An 18,122-nucleotide genomic window follows, 5' to 3' on the forward strand; every position below is an offset into this window, starting at 1 on the left:
TTGCACCCTGTGACTTTTACTTATTGCACCCACTGTATACAGTGGATGCAATAAGTATCCGATACAAAGCAAAAAGTTGATTTATTTTTATTACACAAAAACAAAAAACATAACAAAGTGCTATTCTAATGTATTTTTGTATGATAAATACAAATCTTGTATCAAAAATCATATAAAATTATGCATTCACTAGATAAGTGCATAAATGTCATATCTAAGGTTCAAAAAGTATCCAACACAAAGAAAAAATAGCATTAGTATTTAGTAATATAGCCTTTACACGCCATAACAGCTTCCAAACGTTTGGGATACTTCCTTACAAGATTGTTTTAAACGTTAACTGGAATTTTATCCCACTTTCTTGGCAGATTTATTTAAATTCTGTCAGATTCCTCGGTCTCTCTTTTGTACTTCAATTCTTGCCAAGATTTTCAATTGGGTTATGGTCAGGTGATTGACTTGGCCATCCTAATACCTCTATTTCCTTTTCTCAAAATCATGCAGTAGTTACATTAGTTATGTGCTTGGGATCTGCTGGAATATCCAACCATTGGGCAACGTAAAATCTTCTGCAGATTTTGAGAGATTATCGTCGGGTATAGCCTGATACATTTGAGAATTCATTTTTCCTTCTATGATGTGAAGTTTTCCAGGGTCGGCTAAAGAGATACAACCCCAAACCATTATGATCCAAGCTCCAAACTTCACTATAGGGCTGGTATTCTTTAGGTAAAACATCGAGTTCTTCTGTCTTCAGACATGACTTATACTATTTGGACCAAATAATTCAATTTTTGTTTCATCTGACCATAATGTTTTATCCCCAAAACTTGAAGGTTTCTTCAAATGTTTCTTGACATGAATTGGCTTTAACAAAGAAGTTTTTCTTGGTTTCCATGATGTGAATCCTTTCTTTTGAAGCACTGTCCCGATTGTGTTCTTGAATATATGTGTCCCAGATACTTCTAATATTTTCTGGGGTTCAGAACAAGTTATTCTTGGATTCTTCTTCTTCACTTCATGAATCAAAAGTCGAGTCATATGGTTAAAAATTTTGGAAGGACGTCCTGAATGTTGCAGATTTGAACTGCACTTGTAGGACTTCCAACTACAAATCGTGTCACTGACAGTTGAAATTAGGATATTCAACATTGTTGAAATTTTCTTATGCCCTGAACCATCCATGTGTAGCTGAACAACTAATTTTCTTGTCTTTTCTGGCAATTCTCCAGTTTTAGACATTATATAAACAGTGCGACTAAATTGAACAAGATAAATATGCTGTCAAGAGTAATCTGGATTTACATAATTCTCTGAACCATCACATGACAAATATTTGGCTAATTAAAACTATTTTTCTTTGTGTTGGATACTTTTGGAATCCTAGATATCTAGTGAATGCGTTTTTTGATATGAGATTTGTATTTATTATACAAAAATACATTAGAATAGCAGTTTGTTATTGTTTTTGTTTTCATGTAATAAAAATAAATCAACTTTTTGCTTTACATGCTTATTGCACCCACTATATATTCAATTTCTCGGCTGTTAACTATACTGTTATTTTACTGAAGAAATTCACCCTTCATTGATTGAGAACAGAGCAGATAAACTATAGAAAAAAATACTAAAATTAAATTGTAGCCAAATACTTTCAGTTAGAAATTTAAATGAAATCCATTTTTTACATCTTATATTCAGATTTATTTTTACTTCACACATAAATGGAATGCATAACCTTTGTGATTTGTGTGATGAGGCTGTTGAAAGGAAAAATTCACTCACAAAGTTTCACAGGCAAAGCTAAGTGGGAGTTATTAATGGTTGTAGACATGTCCGCATCTCCTTGGCCTTTTGCCTTTTTTTTATATATAGGCATCACCGCCTATCAAGGTCAAGAGGCCACTCGAGGATAAGGGTTAAAGAGTGTACAGTAGAAATTGGACAATATTGTAATCGTTAATAATGGAAATTCGGTAAATTTGTTAACTTATATGGAACGATTCATCAAAAACTTGTTTACGTTAGGCTTGAAGACAATTGTAGTCAGCCGGAAAGCAGGAAAACGGAAGATAATTCCACAGGCGTACAGTTCTAAGAAATAAGCTTTGTTCATGGAATTTACATTTAAGTTTAGGCATAGATAAAGAGTGGGGGAAATTAATGATAGAGTTTTCTGCTAGACGGGTGTTTCTTCTGAAAGTTTGGGGAGGGGGGACCATAGATTGGAGCTCAGCTGAGCACTTGCCATGAAAATAACGATAAAACAGAGACAAACTCGCAACATTTCTTCTGTGAGAAAGAGGTTGCAGGGAAGAGAAAAGGACATCCCCTACGAGGCTATGAAGTCTATTTTGAACTCTATCAAGGCAGGATAAGTCCTTTCTAGCAGCTCCTGCCCAGATGTGGTAACAGTACTCCATCCTTGGACGTACCTAGCTCTTATATAGATAGAGAATTGCATCAGCAATGAGATATCTACTGGGTCGATAGAAGGATCCCACCATCTTTCCAGCGGCCTTGGCAACGGATTTAATGTATGCGTTCCATTTCAGATCAGGAGTAAAGGTCAAGCCCAGAAGCTTGTCAAAACATGAGGCCTCCCCAAGACGAGAGCCATTCATTTCAATTGATGCCAGATGGTTGATGATGTAAAGATAAAAGCTTGATTTTAGATGCATTAAAAGTAACAAGCCACCTCTTTCTCCATTGTACTACTTGCTCAAGATCAGAGCAGAGAGAATCAGAGAGAACTTGGTCATTTACGGTCTTAGATGTGCTACTATAGATAGTAGTGTTATCAGCATAAATGTCTATGAATGATGTAAGGATGTGATTTGGAAGATCATTAATGTAGATCAGGAAGAGAGTTGGGCCCAGGATGGACGCCTGAGGGACTCCAGCATTAATACGGAGAGCTTCTGATTTCTGCCCATCAACCACTTCTCTTATGAACCTATCAGAGAGAAATGATTTAATAATTGAGAAGACATTTCCAGCTATACCATAGCTGGAGATCTTGTGAAGTAAACCTTTATGCCATACTCTATCAAAGGCCTTTGATATGTCAAGAACAATCGCCCTAGAAAGGTAGCCTCTGTCGAGAGATTCGCTAATCTTATGAGATATAACTGTAAGCACATCTGCTGTAGATCTAACAGAATGGAAATCATATTGCGTCTCACTAAGAAGGTTATTTTTGCTGAGATGGTTGATTACTTCTCTATTTAACACAGATTCCAGCAACTTACTCATGATGCACAGGAGACTTATTGGCCTGTATTGAGAGGGAAATGACTGATCACCTGAATTCTTAAATACAGGGCATACTGATGAGATTTTCCAGGGTGACGGGAAGCTATTCTCCTTAAGACAACGTTTAAACAGTTTTGTAAGTATGGGTGCTAGTTCTGATTGAAGTTTTTTGAGTACTATAATTGGAATACCGTTAGGGCTGGTTGCTTTACTGGAATCAAGGTTTTTGAATAGCTTGGCAACTTCATGTACAGATATTTGTATATCACATAGCGTGTTTTCTGATACAGGAGGAAATATTGGAGGTTGGAGAATCATGGCTGTTAGGTTTTTGCTGGAATTTTTTTCGAGGGTATGAAACGGTGTATACCTACAATTAACCATTTGGTCAGGTCTGATACTATAGAGGACACATCCTTTTTAAACATGGAACGCAGAGGAAGATCCGATATAAATGTACGGAAACTATCCCAGTCAACCATAGTGTATCGATATACTGTACAATGGAGAGGTACATCTGAGGACTTATTACATTTCATTTTTATCTTAACTGATACAACAGAGTGGTCGGAAGATCCAAGTGGAGACAGAAGGGAAGTTGAACACAGTTCAGGGCAAGTTGTGAGAAAAAGGTCTAGGAGACTTGGATACTGGCCGTCAGTATCGGGCACACACGTGGGTTCGTGAACAATCTGAGTGAGGACATAAGGAGCAAAGTGTAGTATCTGACAGTCTGTAGTCTAAAATATTATAGTGAATAAAAAGTTGTAGTCAAAGAAACTAATCATGTGATAGCATGTCTGTTTGGCCTGTCAGGTAAAGGGATTGGAAAAGGAAAAAGAAGAAAAGAAAACCTTATAGAGATGAGAAAAAGCAATGGAGTTTCATTCTATATTAATAAACAATGTTATTTGTCATTTTTGTTAGTAACGTTAGTACAAGAGTACAAGAGAGAAACGGGTTAGTAGGTTGAAGTGTTCTTGTATAAAGATAGAATTAATATCATGCCAGCTGGTTGAAGAAGAGAACAGTTCAGTTCCATTTACATGTGTTTATAGGTAGTAGTCGCCAGAACAAAGGAAGCCGGTTAAAAGAGAAAGAAAGGGAAAAGGTATTCAGTGTGTTGACGTGTTGTCATGGGAGCGTGCGTCCAATAGTAGAAATAGGACAAAGGGTGTGTGTGTGTGTGTGTGTGTGTGTGTGTGTGTGTGTGTGTGTGTGTGTGTGTGTTGGTGTGTCATCGAGAGCAGTTCTTTAGCATGATAAAGAATGTTCATTTGGGTACAATGTCAGTTTCAATACCGCACGTGGAAATAAATGTGAGTTAGAAGAGAGTGATAGCTAGCTTGTAGTACTCACGTTCAGCTTGGGGCTTTTGCCCCTGGCTAATGTCTGCTGCCCAGCAGGGTCAGGATCAAAGAGGGTAAATGGTTTCAGATTCCACCTTTTATATACTCTGTCACGTGATTGAGAGCTGGCTTGTGATTGGACAAGCCAGGAGGAAAATCAGAAGCTCAAAAAATGCCAAATAAAGTTTGTTTATTAATCTAGAATGAAACTCCATTGCGTTGTCTCTCGTCATTTCTATATTCTTGTGGGTACAGCATGTGGAAATAAATGTGCGTTTGAAAAGAGCCATAGCTAGTTTGTAGTACTCACATTCAGCCTGGGGCATTTGCCCCAAACGATGTGTGCTTCTGGGCAAAGCAACAAGAAAGAAAATTAATGGTTTCAGATTTCGCCTTTTATATACTCTGTCACGTGATAGAGAGCTGACTTATGATTGGACAAGCCAGGGAGAAAATGGATTCCAAATTTCGTCGAGAGAAATAGCTTTTGCCTGTTTGTAGCGAGTTCGGTTGCTACAACCTTTTGACTTTATATATGTGGCATTAATTTATTTATAAGAGGAATAACGATAAGAAGGACGAATTAGGGGAAGACAGTGAGTCGAGTTTTGGACAGCTGAGATAGAGAACATAGACACTGAAAGTTGGCGTGAATTACGGTTTAATTTAAGAGGAGTTGGTATGAATTGTGGTGTTAGTGAGAAGGTTGGGTTTTTTTTCTCAATTAATCCAAAGTATATTTCTGAAAAATTATTCAACAATTTGTAGATATGTATGATGGTCCTGAGAGTAAACATGGTATTGTGGTGACTGAAATAATTCCAGTTAAGAGAAAGATAAATATTGTTATCACTCTAGACCAAATATGACCAACGACCCTGTCCCTCACACTTTTGATGGCCTTGTGCCTTATTTTTTTCCGAACGTAAATTTTCATATTTTGTGCAAAGTATAGTCTGTTTTGATGCTGCAGCTGCACTTCATCTTTTCTGAAAAAGAAGTAGGAATCCTTTTAGACTAAGCCAATTTTTATTTTTGTCCCAACACAGAGTGCCCTTTTGGGGGAGCTTAATATTCTTCAAATTAAAAACCGATCTTATGTGTAACTTTGCCCTCGTAGAGATTCAAAGAAAAAAAGGACATATCAGCATATTAACTGCATTTCAACTCAAGAAAGATAACTTTTCAATCTCAGTAAAGAGTTATGTCCCTTGTTTAATAAATCCTATTTTTAAAAGCGAATTTGTTATTTACAGTTTGATGTTTGTTGTTCTAACAAATACCCCTATCTCTGTTGTTTGGAAGTATGATGTTCAATTTATTTTGCGCGATACCTAAAATAAAAAGAATAATAAAAGAATAATAAAAAAAAACATGTATTTGTTTTGGATACCGATGGCGTAACGATAAAAGTCTCGGTTCACCTTCACCACAATCAGTTCTCAGGGAAAAGATTTCTGTCGGTTGAAGGTTCAATCGTTTTTTGTTTTTTTCTTTTACTTCATTTTTTATGGAAATCGCCCCAGACAAGGTGTAGCAGAAACAAATGGAACTTTTTTTTTTAAACGAATCAATGCCTCTCTATGTGTATCAGAATTTTTGTAGGAATTTTTGACACCCCTAACACGAAACTGCGAATAAAATATAAAAAACTCGGAATTTCTCTTTTAAAAGTGGGTTGTTTATTTTCTTTATGGATTATACTTCAAAAATAAACTATTAAAGTTGTTTTAAAAGTAATAGAAATATTTTTTAAACAGTAATGAAATTAATTGAATTTTACGAACTCAGTATTTTTCAATTTTTAAACTTAAAAAAATCTATCAAAATTTTTCTATTGATTAAATTTTTACGATAGTTTCAGGTTCAATGTGAAATTTTATGCTCTCTCCAATAAACTGAATATAATATTTTAGACAAACGTTTTTTTCAAGTGTCTATTAAAAAGTAAATAATTAATTTACTCACTAAAGTTTTATATATCACAAATTGAAGATAAAAGATCAATAAATAATATATTAAAATTTAAAACAAAAAAAGTAGTGTTTTTTAGAAATTTACCTGTAAAGTCCGAAGTTTAAAACCTTTTTTTTTTTAACCACGTTCTTTGTTTTTTGTTTTTTTGTTTTTTTAAATGAATCCTTGGTCCTTTAATTGAAAAAAAAAAAAATAGGGCTTGAATTACATTTTTCGACTAGTTATAAGCTTGGAAAGACAAGGGATCGAATTAATTCACGCCTCCCATTTTGAAATGTCTATTAAAAAGTAAATAATTAATTTACTCACCAAAGTTTTATATATCAAAAATTGAAGATAAAAGATCAATAAATAATATATTCAAATTTAAAACAAAAAAAGTAGTGTTTTTTAGAAATTTACATATAAAGTTCGAAGTTTAAAACCATTTTAAAAAAAAACACGTTGTTTTTTAGGGGTTTTTTTTTAAATGAACCTTGGTCCTTGCTCCTTTAATTGAAAAAAATAATTAGGGCTTGAATTATATTTTTCGAGGCGTTATAAGCTTGGAAAGACGAGGTGGAATTATTCAATATTTTTCACGAAATTTCTGACACACCTAATGCCTCTCCCCTGTGCTATTTCGCCACATACTGACCAATCAGGGGTATGGCGCATTGATCCTTCCTATCACCTAAGGAATTCGGCCAGCATCCAGTTTGAGGAATAAGAACTCACCCTTACTGAGAGAGCCACCAAACAGAACGGACTGTATGCCAACCGAGTTGCTCCGCAGAATGAGGAGCTGGCAGAAAACGTCCCCGCTGACAGTGCTCTTATAAAGCAGCTTTTCTTTTCGAGGCTGCCTCCACAAGTTAAGGTGATACTGACACCTATGCTGGAGAAGCATCCCATTGATGAGATAGCGGCATCGGCAGATAAAGTGATACTTCACTAAGGGGCCTACTACCGCCTCCATCCCTCATCCACAGGCTGCAGCCTCTATATATACTACGGATCCAAGTTGAGACGCCACATCTGTGGCTATTCTCGACGCTATCGAGCACCTCACCAAAGAGGTTATGAAGCTTAATGCGGGTAGGTCACATTTGCCCAGACGCCACTACAAAAGCCGTTCGCCTTCTCCACACTACCGTCGCCGTTCAAACACGCCAGGACTATGTTTTTATCATAGTCGCTATGGCGCTGAGGTGCGGAAATGCAAAATCTCCTGTTCATACATGAACCAGGGAAACTAAGGTCTGGGGAGCTGAGCACGGCAGGTTCTCCACGGGATATTTTCAACAACCGCGCCTATTTCATCACAGACTCCCTATCCTAAGCACGTTGCTTGGTTGATACCAGAGCGGCCTGCAGTATCTGGCTACTGAAACTTCTCACAGAGAAGCCTCCAGTGTCGTCCATCACACTGCAGGCGGTAAATCACTCCCCCATCTCCACGTACGGTCAAATTTCTCATTTTCTGGACTTGGAATTACGGAGAGCCTTTAAGTGGGTCTTCACTATAGCAGATTTACCCTACCCCATGCGGACATCCTGCATCACTTCAACCTGATAGTGGATATGCGCAGACGCCGGCTGATAGACGCAAATACAGAACTTTCTGTCCCTGGTGTGAAAACAAACACCCCCTCTAATCAGCCCAGTATTTTTCATTACCGCTTCAGATAACCCGTATCAGACCGCCTTAGACTCCTACCCGGAGTTAACAAATTTAAATTTTGTGGTAAGCGAACCCACACACACCAAAAAACACCACATCGAGACCACAGGTGCTCCTGTTTTCTCACGGCCTCGCCGCCTTCCTGCTGATAAACTTAAGGCAGCAAAGGCAGAATTCAATGTTGCAGCTAGGAATAATACACCACTCGTCAAGTCCATGGGCTTCCCCTTTGCATATGGTCCCGAAACAAGATGGAGATTGGCGTCCGACTGGGGACTACCGATGACTCAATGCCATGACGGTACCTGATCATTACCCCATCCCACATATACAAGACCTTGCTTCCTCTCTACATTGTTGTAAGACCTTCTCCAAACTTGACCTGGTTAAGGCTTACTATCAGATTCCAGTGAATCCGGCCAACATACCCAAGACTATGGTAACGACTCCATTCGGAGAGTTTGAATGCCCTTTGGTTTACGAAACGCGGCTAGCACATTTCAGCGCTTCATGGATGAAGTAGTGCGTGACTTGGACTTCGTCTATAACTATATAGACAACATCCTCGTGGCAAGTGCCTCACCTGAGGAACATGTCACTCATCTCTGCCTACTATTCGAACGGTTTCAGCATTTCCAGGTGAGGATTAACCCTGGTAAATGTGTTTTCGGTGCTTCGTCACTAGTTTTCCTGGGCCACATTATCAGCCCAGACGGTATATCTCCGTTACCGGAAAAGGTGAAGGCTCTACAAGACCTTCAACCACCCACTTCACTTCGTCAACTAAGGCACTTCCTCGGTCTGTTAAACTATTACAGACACTTTATCTCACACTGCGTGGATCTCCTAGCTCCTCTTTCCGACCTGTTACGTAACAGGAAAAAGAAAAATGAGCAAATCTCACTTAATGAGATCCAGCTTAAGGCTTTTAATGAAGTGAAAACAAAACTAGCGACAACATCCCTACTTGCACATCCTATACCCAATGCCCAGTTTTCTTTGGTCGTTGACGCATCAGGCACAGCTGTAGGTGCAGTGTTGCAACAGCAGCACCAACAACAGTTACAACCTCTCGCATACTTTTCAAGACAGCTAAAACCGGCAGAACAACATTACAGCACGTTTGGCCGTGAACTCCTGGCAATGTACCTCATAGTGAAACATTTCCAACATTCACTCGAGGGCCGTCAATTTGTGATCAACACTGATCACTTGGATTTTGTTTCGCAATTCACCAGCGATATCTGACATATCTCAGGTGAGCAGAATGCTGCGGCAGATGCTTTGTCCCGCCTTCCCATTAATTCTCTGTCCTCACCATCGGATATCGACTTGCAGCAGATGGCCTTAGACCAGCCAAGTCTGGACACGTTGGATTCATCATCAACTTGCAAATTCGCATACCTACCCATGCCTACCTCGGACAGACAGATCATTTGTGACACTTCAACGGATTCACCGCGACCATTCGTTCCAATGACTCATCATAGAGTTGTTTTTGACACCCTACACAATTTGGCACACCCCGGATGCAGAGCCAAAGTGAAGCTGATTACAGCTAGATTTTTCTGGCCAAATATGAGGCATGATATCACTGGCTGGACACGTTCCTGTGTATTCTGCCAAAAGTCAAAGGTGCACAAGCATATCCGTGCACCCCTTGGAACATTCACCACCCCAGACACTCGGTTTAGCCATGTGCACATCGACCTGGTTGGATCTTGGCCGGTCAGTCAGAGATTTACTTATCTCCTGACCTGTATAGACCGTTTCACACGGTGGCCTGAAGCCATTCCCCTCACAGACATTTCGGTTGAGTCTGTAACACGAGCCCTTATATCAGGCTGGATATCACGTTACGGAGTTCTCACCACCATCACCACTGATCGTGGCATACAGTTTGAATCTCACCTCTTCCAGGGACTCTCCAGGATTCTAGGGATCCAATGTATTCACACTACAAGCTATCACTCTGCTTCTAACGGGATGATTGAATGCTTCCATCGTCAATTGAAAGCAGCATTATGTGCTTACCCTGACCAACAGCGACGAGTGAATATGTACCGGTTGTCCTTCTTGGCTGTCATGCTGCTATCAAAGAGGACCTGGGATACTCTTCAGCCGAACTTGTATATGGAGTACCTCTATCGTTGACAGGCCAAATGCTGAGCCCGATAGATTTAACAACAAACGATTCAGCTCTGTATGTCAACAGACTGCGAGTTTATTTTAGTAAGCTCCCACCGATGCACACTAGAGAACAGACCATTAGATCTTCGGTTCCAAAGGATATTTTGTCTTGGACCCATGTTTTTCTTAGAAAGGACGCCGTGAAAGCCCCCCTAACTTCACCTTATACTGGCCCCTATCGCGTGCTTTCCCGTACATATAAACTTTTTACTTTAGATATCAGTGGTAGAAAAGAAACTGTTTCTATTGATAGAGTAAAAAAAGCCTTTCTTGACACAAAAACACACGAGCCACACATTCCCCCTACTTTCACACAGCATCAAAACATGTATACACCTGAAGTTAATGCTCCAAATGAAGACGATCATGTCACCACTACATGTAGTGGTCGACGGGTACATTGGCCGAAGAGACTGTGTAAAACTTTGTATTTCTGTTAAGAAAATATTTTTTCCTTGTTTTCCCTTCTCCCCCTCCCCCCCACAAAAAAAGTTGCAAATATTCCCCAACTTTTCACACAAAATAAGAACATTTGTTTTTTCTTTCTCGTAAAAATAAATACAATAAAATTACATTTTTATTTTTCGCCATTTGTTATGCTACCTTTTTCTCTGTCGGCTTTCTGCCTAATCAGGGGGTTATGTAGCAGAAACAAATGGAACTTTTTTCAATGCCTCTCCCCTGTGCTATTTGGCCACATACTGACCAATCAGGGGTATGGCGCATTCATCCTTGCTATCCCCTAAGGAATTCAGCCAGCATCCGGTTTGAGGAATAAGAACTCACCCTTACTGAGAGAGACACCAAACAGAACAGACCTCTTTTCTTTGCTCTCTACCTCGGTATTATTTCTACTGGTATCGACGATTCCACTGTGAATAACTACCGCGATAGCCCCAGGTAGCCAGAGTCCAGCTTTTGACAAGGAACATATCACATTCTCCTCAATAAACCTTTTCTGTGTTACATTTTATGAAGTTGTTGTGTTTGTCATTTCAGAAGCTTGTATTGAATTATTTATTTTATTAGATTGTGCCCTAAAACGGTTCTTCTGCTTGGTTAATGTCGGCGTGTTTGCATTACTTACGGAAGAACGATTAATTAAACTGCAGAAGCACCTGTTAAAAAACTATGCAATAATTTGAACCCTTCCCTAAAAAAAAACAAAAAAAACATTAAAATTTGTTTTTGTAAACCACTCGTATAAACTTACTGACAGCATAATTATAAATTATGAGATTAAAAATGAACGAATCTCTCAGTAAAAGATAGTTGTCTCCCTCAGAACAATGAAAAATTGTAAAACAGCACCAAAAATACTACTTCAAAGTCAAAATCTTGCAAACGATAAGTTCATCCATCCATAGCCATGAGCCCTTGGAGGGGCACAGACCATCTACAACTTTGTAGATGCTTTTGTAGTGAGGAGTTGTTTTTTTGGAGTGAGGGTGCTGGTCCCACACCCAACCTTTCTAAATGATACATACAGCGCCTCAACTTCCCAAATGGTCACCCATCTGATACTGGCCAGGCTCAACATTGCTTAACTTCGGCGATCTGGTGAGAACGGGTGTGTCAACGTGGTTGTGCCGTACTCCAAACAATAAGTGTTAGATGGATAAATTCTGACGCAGAAAACAGCAATTTTTCCTCTTTGTCAGAAGCTCATAAAATGTGAAGACTAAAGGACAACATAAGAGAAACAAGAGTTATAATCCTATAGAGATAGTAATTAAGAATGACATAAATTTGCATATTTTTACCCATTCCGGGATGATAGTGTTGTAAGTATTAGGGTGTTATTGTCAATTGAATCCCTGAACAGAAAATACTTAAACACAAATAACACACAATGATTGACTAGACTGAGCCCAATTACATAAATACATATTTATTACAATATTGACAAACGTGAAAGAAAACAGCAACACTACAATATAGAACGATACAATAAAGCAGTACTTACTTTCGTAGTGGCTCTACCATGAGTGGTAGGTAATATAGTTTATTCTACAGTCTTACTCTGTTTCAAGTGGGCATCATTCCCACCAGTGGTAAAAACATGTATTCCTTCCCATGCCAAGACGCTCTCTCTCTCCTTCAAGGGAAGTAACTCTCCGGTGTACCCTATTCCATCTGGAGACTATTTGCTAGTCACAATCGACGACTACAGCCGATTCCCTCAATCGAGATAATACCCTCATTATCTGCAAGTACAGTCATTCCTCACCTAAATATAATTTTTGCCAGGCAAGGATATCCAACCATCTTGCAAATGGAGAAGTGGAGCGTTTTATGTGCATTCTAAAAAATAAATACTCTCTATTACAGTGGAAGGTCACAACTGGAAACCCCAGTTACCTCATTTTCCAAGACAATATAAAGCTACCCTCCATACAACCAGAAAAATCTCTCCATTTGAGGTTTATACTTGTAGAAAAATTAACATTGATCTACTGAATACCATAGAGAAACCAGCAACAGGTCTGCTATATGATAGCATAAAAGAAAATAATTCTAAAGGAAAGGAGAAAATGGAACAGTATGCAGACAAAAGCACAAGAGCAACACCCTTCTGCCTACGTAACAAAGTCTTGATCAGACAGAAGAAGCAGAAGAAGCTGTCACCACCATACAACCCTAAACCTTATACAGTTACAAAAATAAAGGGCAGTATGATAATTGTGCAGAGAGGAATTCACCAAGTCACTAGAAACACTTCACTGTTAAAGTGAGTAGCAAACACATTCCATAGGGAAGAAGAGTCTGAGTATAAGTACAACCCACATCTACAAGAAGAGCACTGTGAAATACCCAAAACATGAGTGGTTAATCAGCTCTCGAGACAAAACCCACCATGGGAAAGACTGCCCCCAGCTAGACTCAAAGAAAGACTTCATAATAAAGTAACATATATATTAAAAAAAAAAAAAAAGAAAAAAAAAGAAGACAAATCATCCCACCAAGAAGGAGAGGGATGTAATGTTTACAAGTAAAGGGAAATAATCCCAGAATTATCTACCTTACATTAAGCATGCGCAGTAAATAAAATAAGGCTTGCTAGTCAGTTTAATGGCGACTGAGCTGTAGTCAAAACGTGTCTGTGTCTTATCCTGCAAGCCGGCACACCCACAATATCATACCTATAAACTAAAATAAAGGGTTTAGTTTGAAATTCCATCCAGATTTCTAAGTTCGGCAGAAAGATTCTCAAGTTTGTCAAGAAGCACAGGCTGAAGTCTTATGTATATAACATACAAGATAAGAATAGTGGTCCATTAAAAAAAATTCAAATATTACAAATCATAAATCCTGATCTTAAAATTCCCAAATTAAATTCCATCAAATATGAGCTGCATGGTAATGTGTAGACATTTCTATAAAGAAAATGACTGCTTAGTTCTTAGAATGTGTCCAATAAATCTTGTAAATGATATTGACTTCATGCCGACTGAAGAAATAATGATAATAATAATTCCAACTTGTCATGAAGATGACTGACAATTTCAAAATGATTCCATGGATTGCTAAGCATAGGTTAATAGCCAATTCTTGGAGGTGTGAAATCTGTAACTTACCATGCACGGTGAACCGTTTTTCAGTCAATGGTTAGAACAAAAGATGGATTTTGTCATTCAATACAAAACAATTATGTTTTGGGGAGCAAACCAAACTTTTCACATGAACAATTTTCTTTATAATTTATATGTAGAGTAAAGATTTCTTTCCATTTCGGTTTTTATATAAAACTCAAACTCAGCAGCCATTTTCTTTTTAGGCTGCTGAGTTTACACATTATTGTAAAGTGTATGAAATTAAAACATCACAGAAGAGATACTGCCCATCACTATTTACTTGCCTCCCTACAAGGGTAGAGTTAGGTCGGTTTTTAATGTGAAAAAATCCAGCCCCCACCCCCACCCCAAAGGCCCTCTAGATTGAAACACAAATTAAAATTGCCTTCATTTAGAATTTCTCCTTCACTGACCGAGGTCAGAAAAAATGTGGTGTCAGAATGAATTCTAAATAATAAAGAATTACAAGTTTGGATTGATGATGGTCCTTTATCCAGAAGAGAAATTGGGGCTCCCAGAGGACTTGATCTGATAGTCATCCAGCAAAACAAGCAAAAGCCTGTGCTTGACTATCAAAAATTAAGCACGTGGACCCATTTATAATCCACGTGGACATATGCACCGAAAAGTTGAGAAGATGGTGGCAAGCAGGATCGAATGTGTTGGTGTTAGACAAACCTTCACAAGGCGTACCTTCAAGTACATGTGCACCAATCACTGTGACCCTATCAAACTTCTTAATCAAGGAGTGAAGTTGTCCGACCTGCATAGGGTTCAAACTTAATGTGGCACCGTCCATCATGCAAACAATTGTTGATGCTATTTTGACGAAGAACAAGGGCATACAGCATGCAACATCTGCTTATATTGATGATGTGTATGTGGACAAGAGTGCTACTGATGTGGGGAAACCAAGAGAAGAAGAAGACACAAGAGGTGTGGTGTGTTTTATAGACGAGGACGAGAAAAGTCATATACAGAGGCAAGAGTCACTGAACATAAAGGCGGCCAAACTCTATTTCACTCATGCTTCATCAGCAAGCTATAATTTTTCAAACTCTACCGAATAATTGTCAAGCATCAGTTAATAACGAATTCTTAGAGGTGTGAAATTTGTAAGTTACCATGCGCAGTGAACCATCATTTGCAGTCAATTGATGGTTGGAGATGGAAATATTCAATATGAAAAAAACTTTTTTGAGCAAGCAAACTTTCCATACAAACAATTATCTTTATCTAATATATAAAAGGCTATATGTCTGTCTGTCTGTCTGTCTGTCTCCATATTTTCAAACTCTATCTCCTCCAAAACTAAAAGTCACAAAGCGGCACCAGGAGCCTCAAATGATTGGATTTTTACAGATCATTCTTTTATGGGTCTTTAGCTGGTTCAAATAGTTTTTAAAAATGGGTCAAAATTGAAAAAAAATCGTTATACATTTTGTACATTTATCTTAGTTTATTTTTAATTTTTAGTCAGTTCATATGTGGGTCATGTTGGTACAGTTGTAACGAAATCTGGACAAATTAAAATATTATATTTAAGCATATTTTACACCTGGGTAAAGTCGGGGCCCCTCTCCCTCACTAGTAATTTATATGTGGAGTAAGGATTTTTTTCAGTTTCAGTTTTTACATAAAACTCAAACTCAGTGACCCTTTATTTTTCTAGGCCACTGTGTCTACATGTTACCGATATACATTTAACAAACACGTGGTGAGGAAACTATAAAGTGATGTGATCAGCATAAGTACCCCCGATATTATTATTATTATCATTATTAAACTAAAGCTGAGTTAATCAACATTTGTTTCCTTATGCTTTCCCATATCTAGTTTAATCACACAAAATACATGCTAAGATATTCTTCAGTTTTGGGATTGAGTTATGTTTGAAAAATCTTCTATTTTAATTGTTTTAATTAATCACAATTTGCAATTAACTCGTTTCTTACTAGGTTGTTATCTATCACTCTCTCTTTTTTACAGTATGTTGTTTGGCTCCATCTCCCACCCTTATCCTATATTGTATCTATCACTCTCGCTTCAATCTCTCTCCTCCTCCTCCTCTTCCCCTTCTTTTGTTCTGTCTGTCTCTCTGTCTGTCTCTCTCTCTCTCTCTCTCTTTCTCTCTCATTCTGTTTCTATATTTTTATTAATATTCGAATTAATTAATATGTAAATTTAATTAATTCACACCCCCTAGAACTGAGCATCTTGGGTGTGCTTAAGTGCCATATATTCCAATGCAGTTGGATTGGGTTGATTTTTGTCTGACAGGTTGAGGGTACCAATTTGACAGTTAGTTTGGCTTTTGTATTCCGACTGATAGTACAAGAGCCTTAACTTTTTCGTAGCACTTAGAGCAGCTGCTCCATCATCAGTTATATAATATCGGGATGGTTGTAGTGCCATGTCGCGCATGGAAAGGGACCCTGTACCTATCTCCAGTGGGCTTTCCCAAGGCCACAATCCTGTAGATAAAGAGTCGGCTGATGGTTTACTTGTGTTACATGTTTGGTATTCTACACAACCACTTTGTCCAGCACCTCTCACCCTAAAACTGAAACTTAAAAATTTTTTTTTTATTATTCAACTTTCACCCCAAACAAGGCACAGTGCCACTTTGAAGCAGGGGGCTACTATCAGGGACTTAATTAGCAGAGTCATTATGAAGGGAGATGAGTAGAAAGATGTTTGTTCACATTACACTTGAACTTTTGCATATCAATACAGTTGGGAAAGCAGAATCCTGGAAGGGATTTCCAAAGACCCGCAGTTCTGGGGGAAGAAACTATTGGAGTAAAAGGCTTTCTTGCACCTAGGGATCTCTACTGTAAAGAGATGAAACTTAGTAGCTTGTCGGGTTTGTCGGGGGGTAGTTACGTCGGGGAGGTACAAGTGTTTGCAGTTCGTCAGAACATTCACCATTAAAGTATTTGTAGAACAGTCAGAGGGATGCAACTCTCGTCGATGGGACAGAGACTGAAGCCTAGATGACAGTTCAGGATTTATCAGGTTGGCGACTCTCTTTTGAATCCTGTCCAAGAGCGAGAGACAAGCAGCAAATGCACCAGCCCAAATGTGACAACAGTACTCCATACATGGGTGAATGGTGGCCTTATAGAGGTACAGGATACTGTCAGGCATAAGTAGTTTTCTAGCACAGTAGAGGGAGCCAACCTTCCTTGCAGCAGCCTTGGCAATGCTCTCAATGTATCTATTCCAGTTCATATTCGCTGTAAACGTTAGGCTGAGGAGTTTAAAAGAAGTACTTTCAGGCAATGTGTTCTTGGCCATTGCTATTGGTGGTAGAGAAGGTTTCTTGTAGTTATTGAAGGAAACAAGCTTAGTCTTAGCAGCATTGAATGTGACCATCCATTTTTGTCCCCATTCCACTACAGATTGGAGGTCATCTTCTAGTGTTTCTGCCATTTCCTTGGATATGTGTTCATTTGTTTTCCCCTCATATCTGTTATAGAGAGTGGTGTCATCGGCAAATATACCTATCTCCGAAACAATTTTATCAGGGAGGTCATTTATGAATATCAGGAATAATAGAGGTCCAAGGATAGACCCCTGAGGCACTCCCGCATTTATATCATATTTTTTAGATGTACGACCGTTGAGGACAACTTAGATTTTTCTCTTACTTAAGAAGGATTTAATTACATTATGAATTCTTCCAGTGATTCCATATGATCTAATTTTCCTTAGAAGACCATCGTGCCATACCCTGTCAAAAGCCTTAGATATATCAAGGGCTACCGCTCTACCCTTCCCTGTTTTGTCCAATGAATAGTATATATGTTCAGAAAATAAAATAAAATGACAGTTCAATCAAAAATTACAATCAAACAAAGCCTAAACTCAAACAAAATCAATTCACCTCCTCCCTTAAGGCTTGCATTGATGAATTTTTAAGCAATCTAATGAGAATTTTTAAGCATGACAACATGAATCTACTAAGTATGGATTATTGTTGAATTATCTTCCTTGGTTTGTGTGATATATTACCACTGCTGGGCATTGCTAAGTGACTGAGGCGATTATTATTATTACTATTGTTATCAAAATCTAGATGTCATGAAATAAGAAACATTCAGAAAAAGT

At 38.3% G+C, this 18,122-nt stretch overlaps 1 protein-coding gene across 1 annotated transcript; it reads right to left on the reverse strand.

Annotated features, from left to right (window-relative positions):
* Positions 1-753: 753 nt before the first annotated feature.
* Positions 754-1,242, reverse strand: LOC145254552 (uncharacterized). Its single transcript, XM_080113076.1, has one exon. The coding sequence runs from the start codon at positions 1,240-1,242 to the stop codon at positions 754-756; it is 489 nt and encodes a 162-aa protein (XP_079969202.1).
* Positions 1,243-18,122: the final 16,880 nt, after the last annotated feature.

The sequence above is a fragment of the Euprymna scolopes genome, chromosome 30 (assembly GCF_053919585.1).
Source record: "Euprymna scolopes isolate OS-2025 chromosome 30, ASM5391958v1, whole genome shotgun sequence".
Classification (NCBI taxonomy): Eukaryota; Metazoa; Mollusca; class Cephalopoda; order Sepiida; family Sepiolidae; genus Euprymna; species Euprymna scolopes.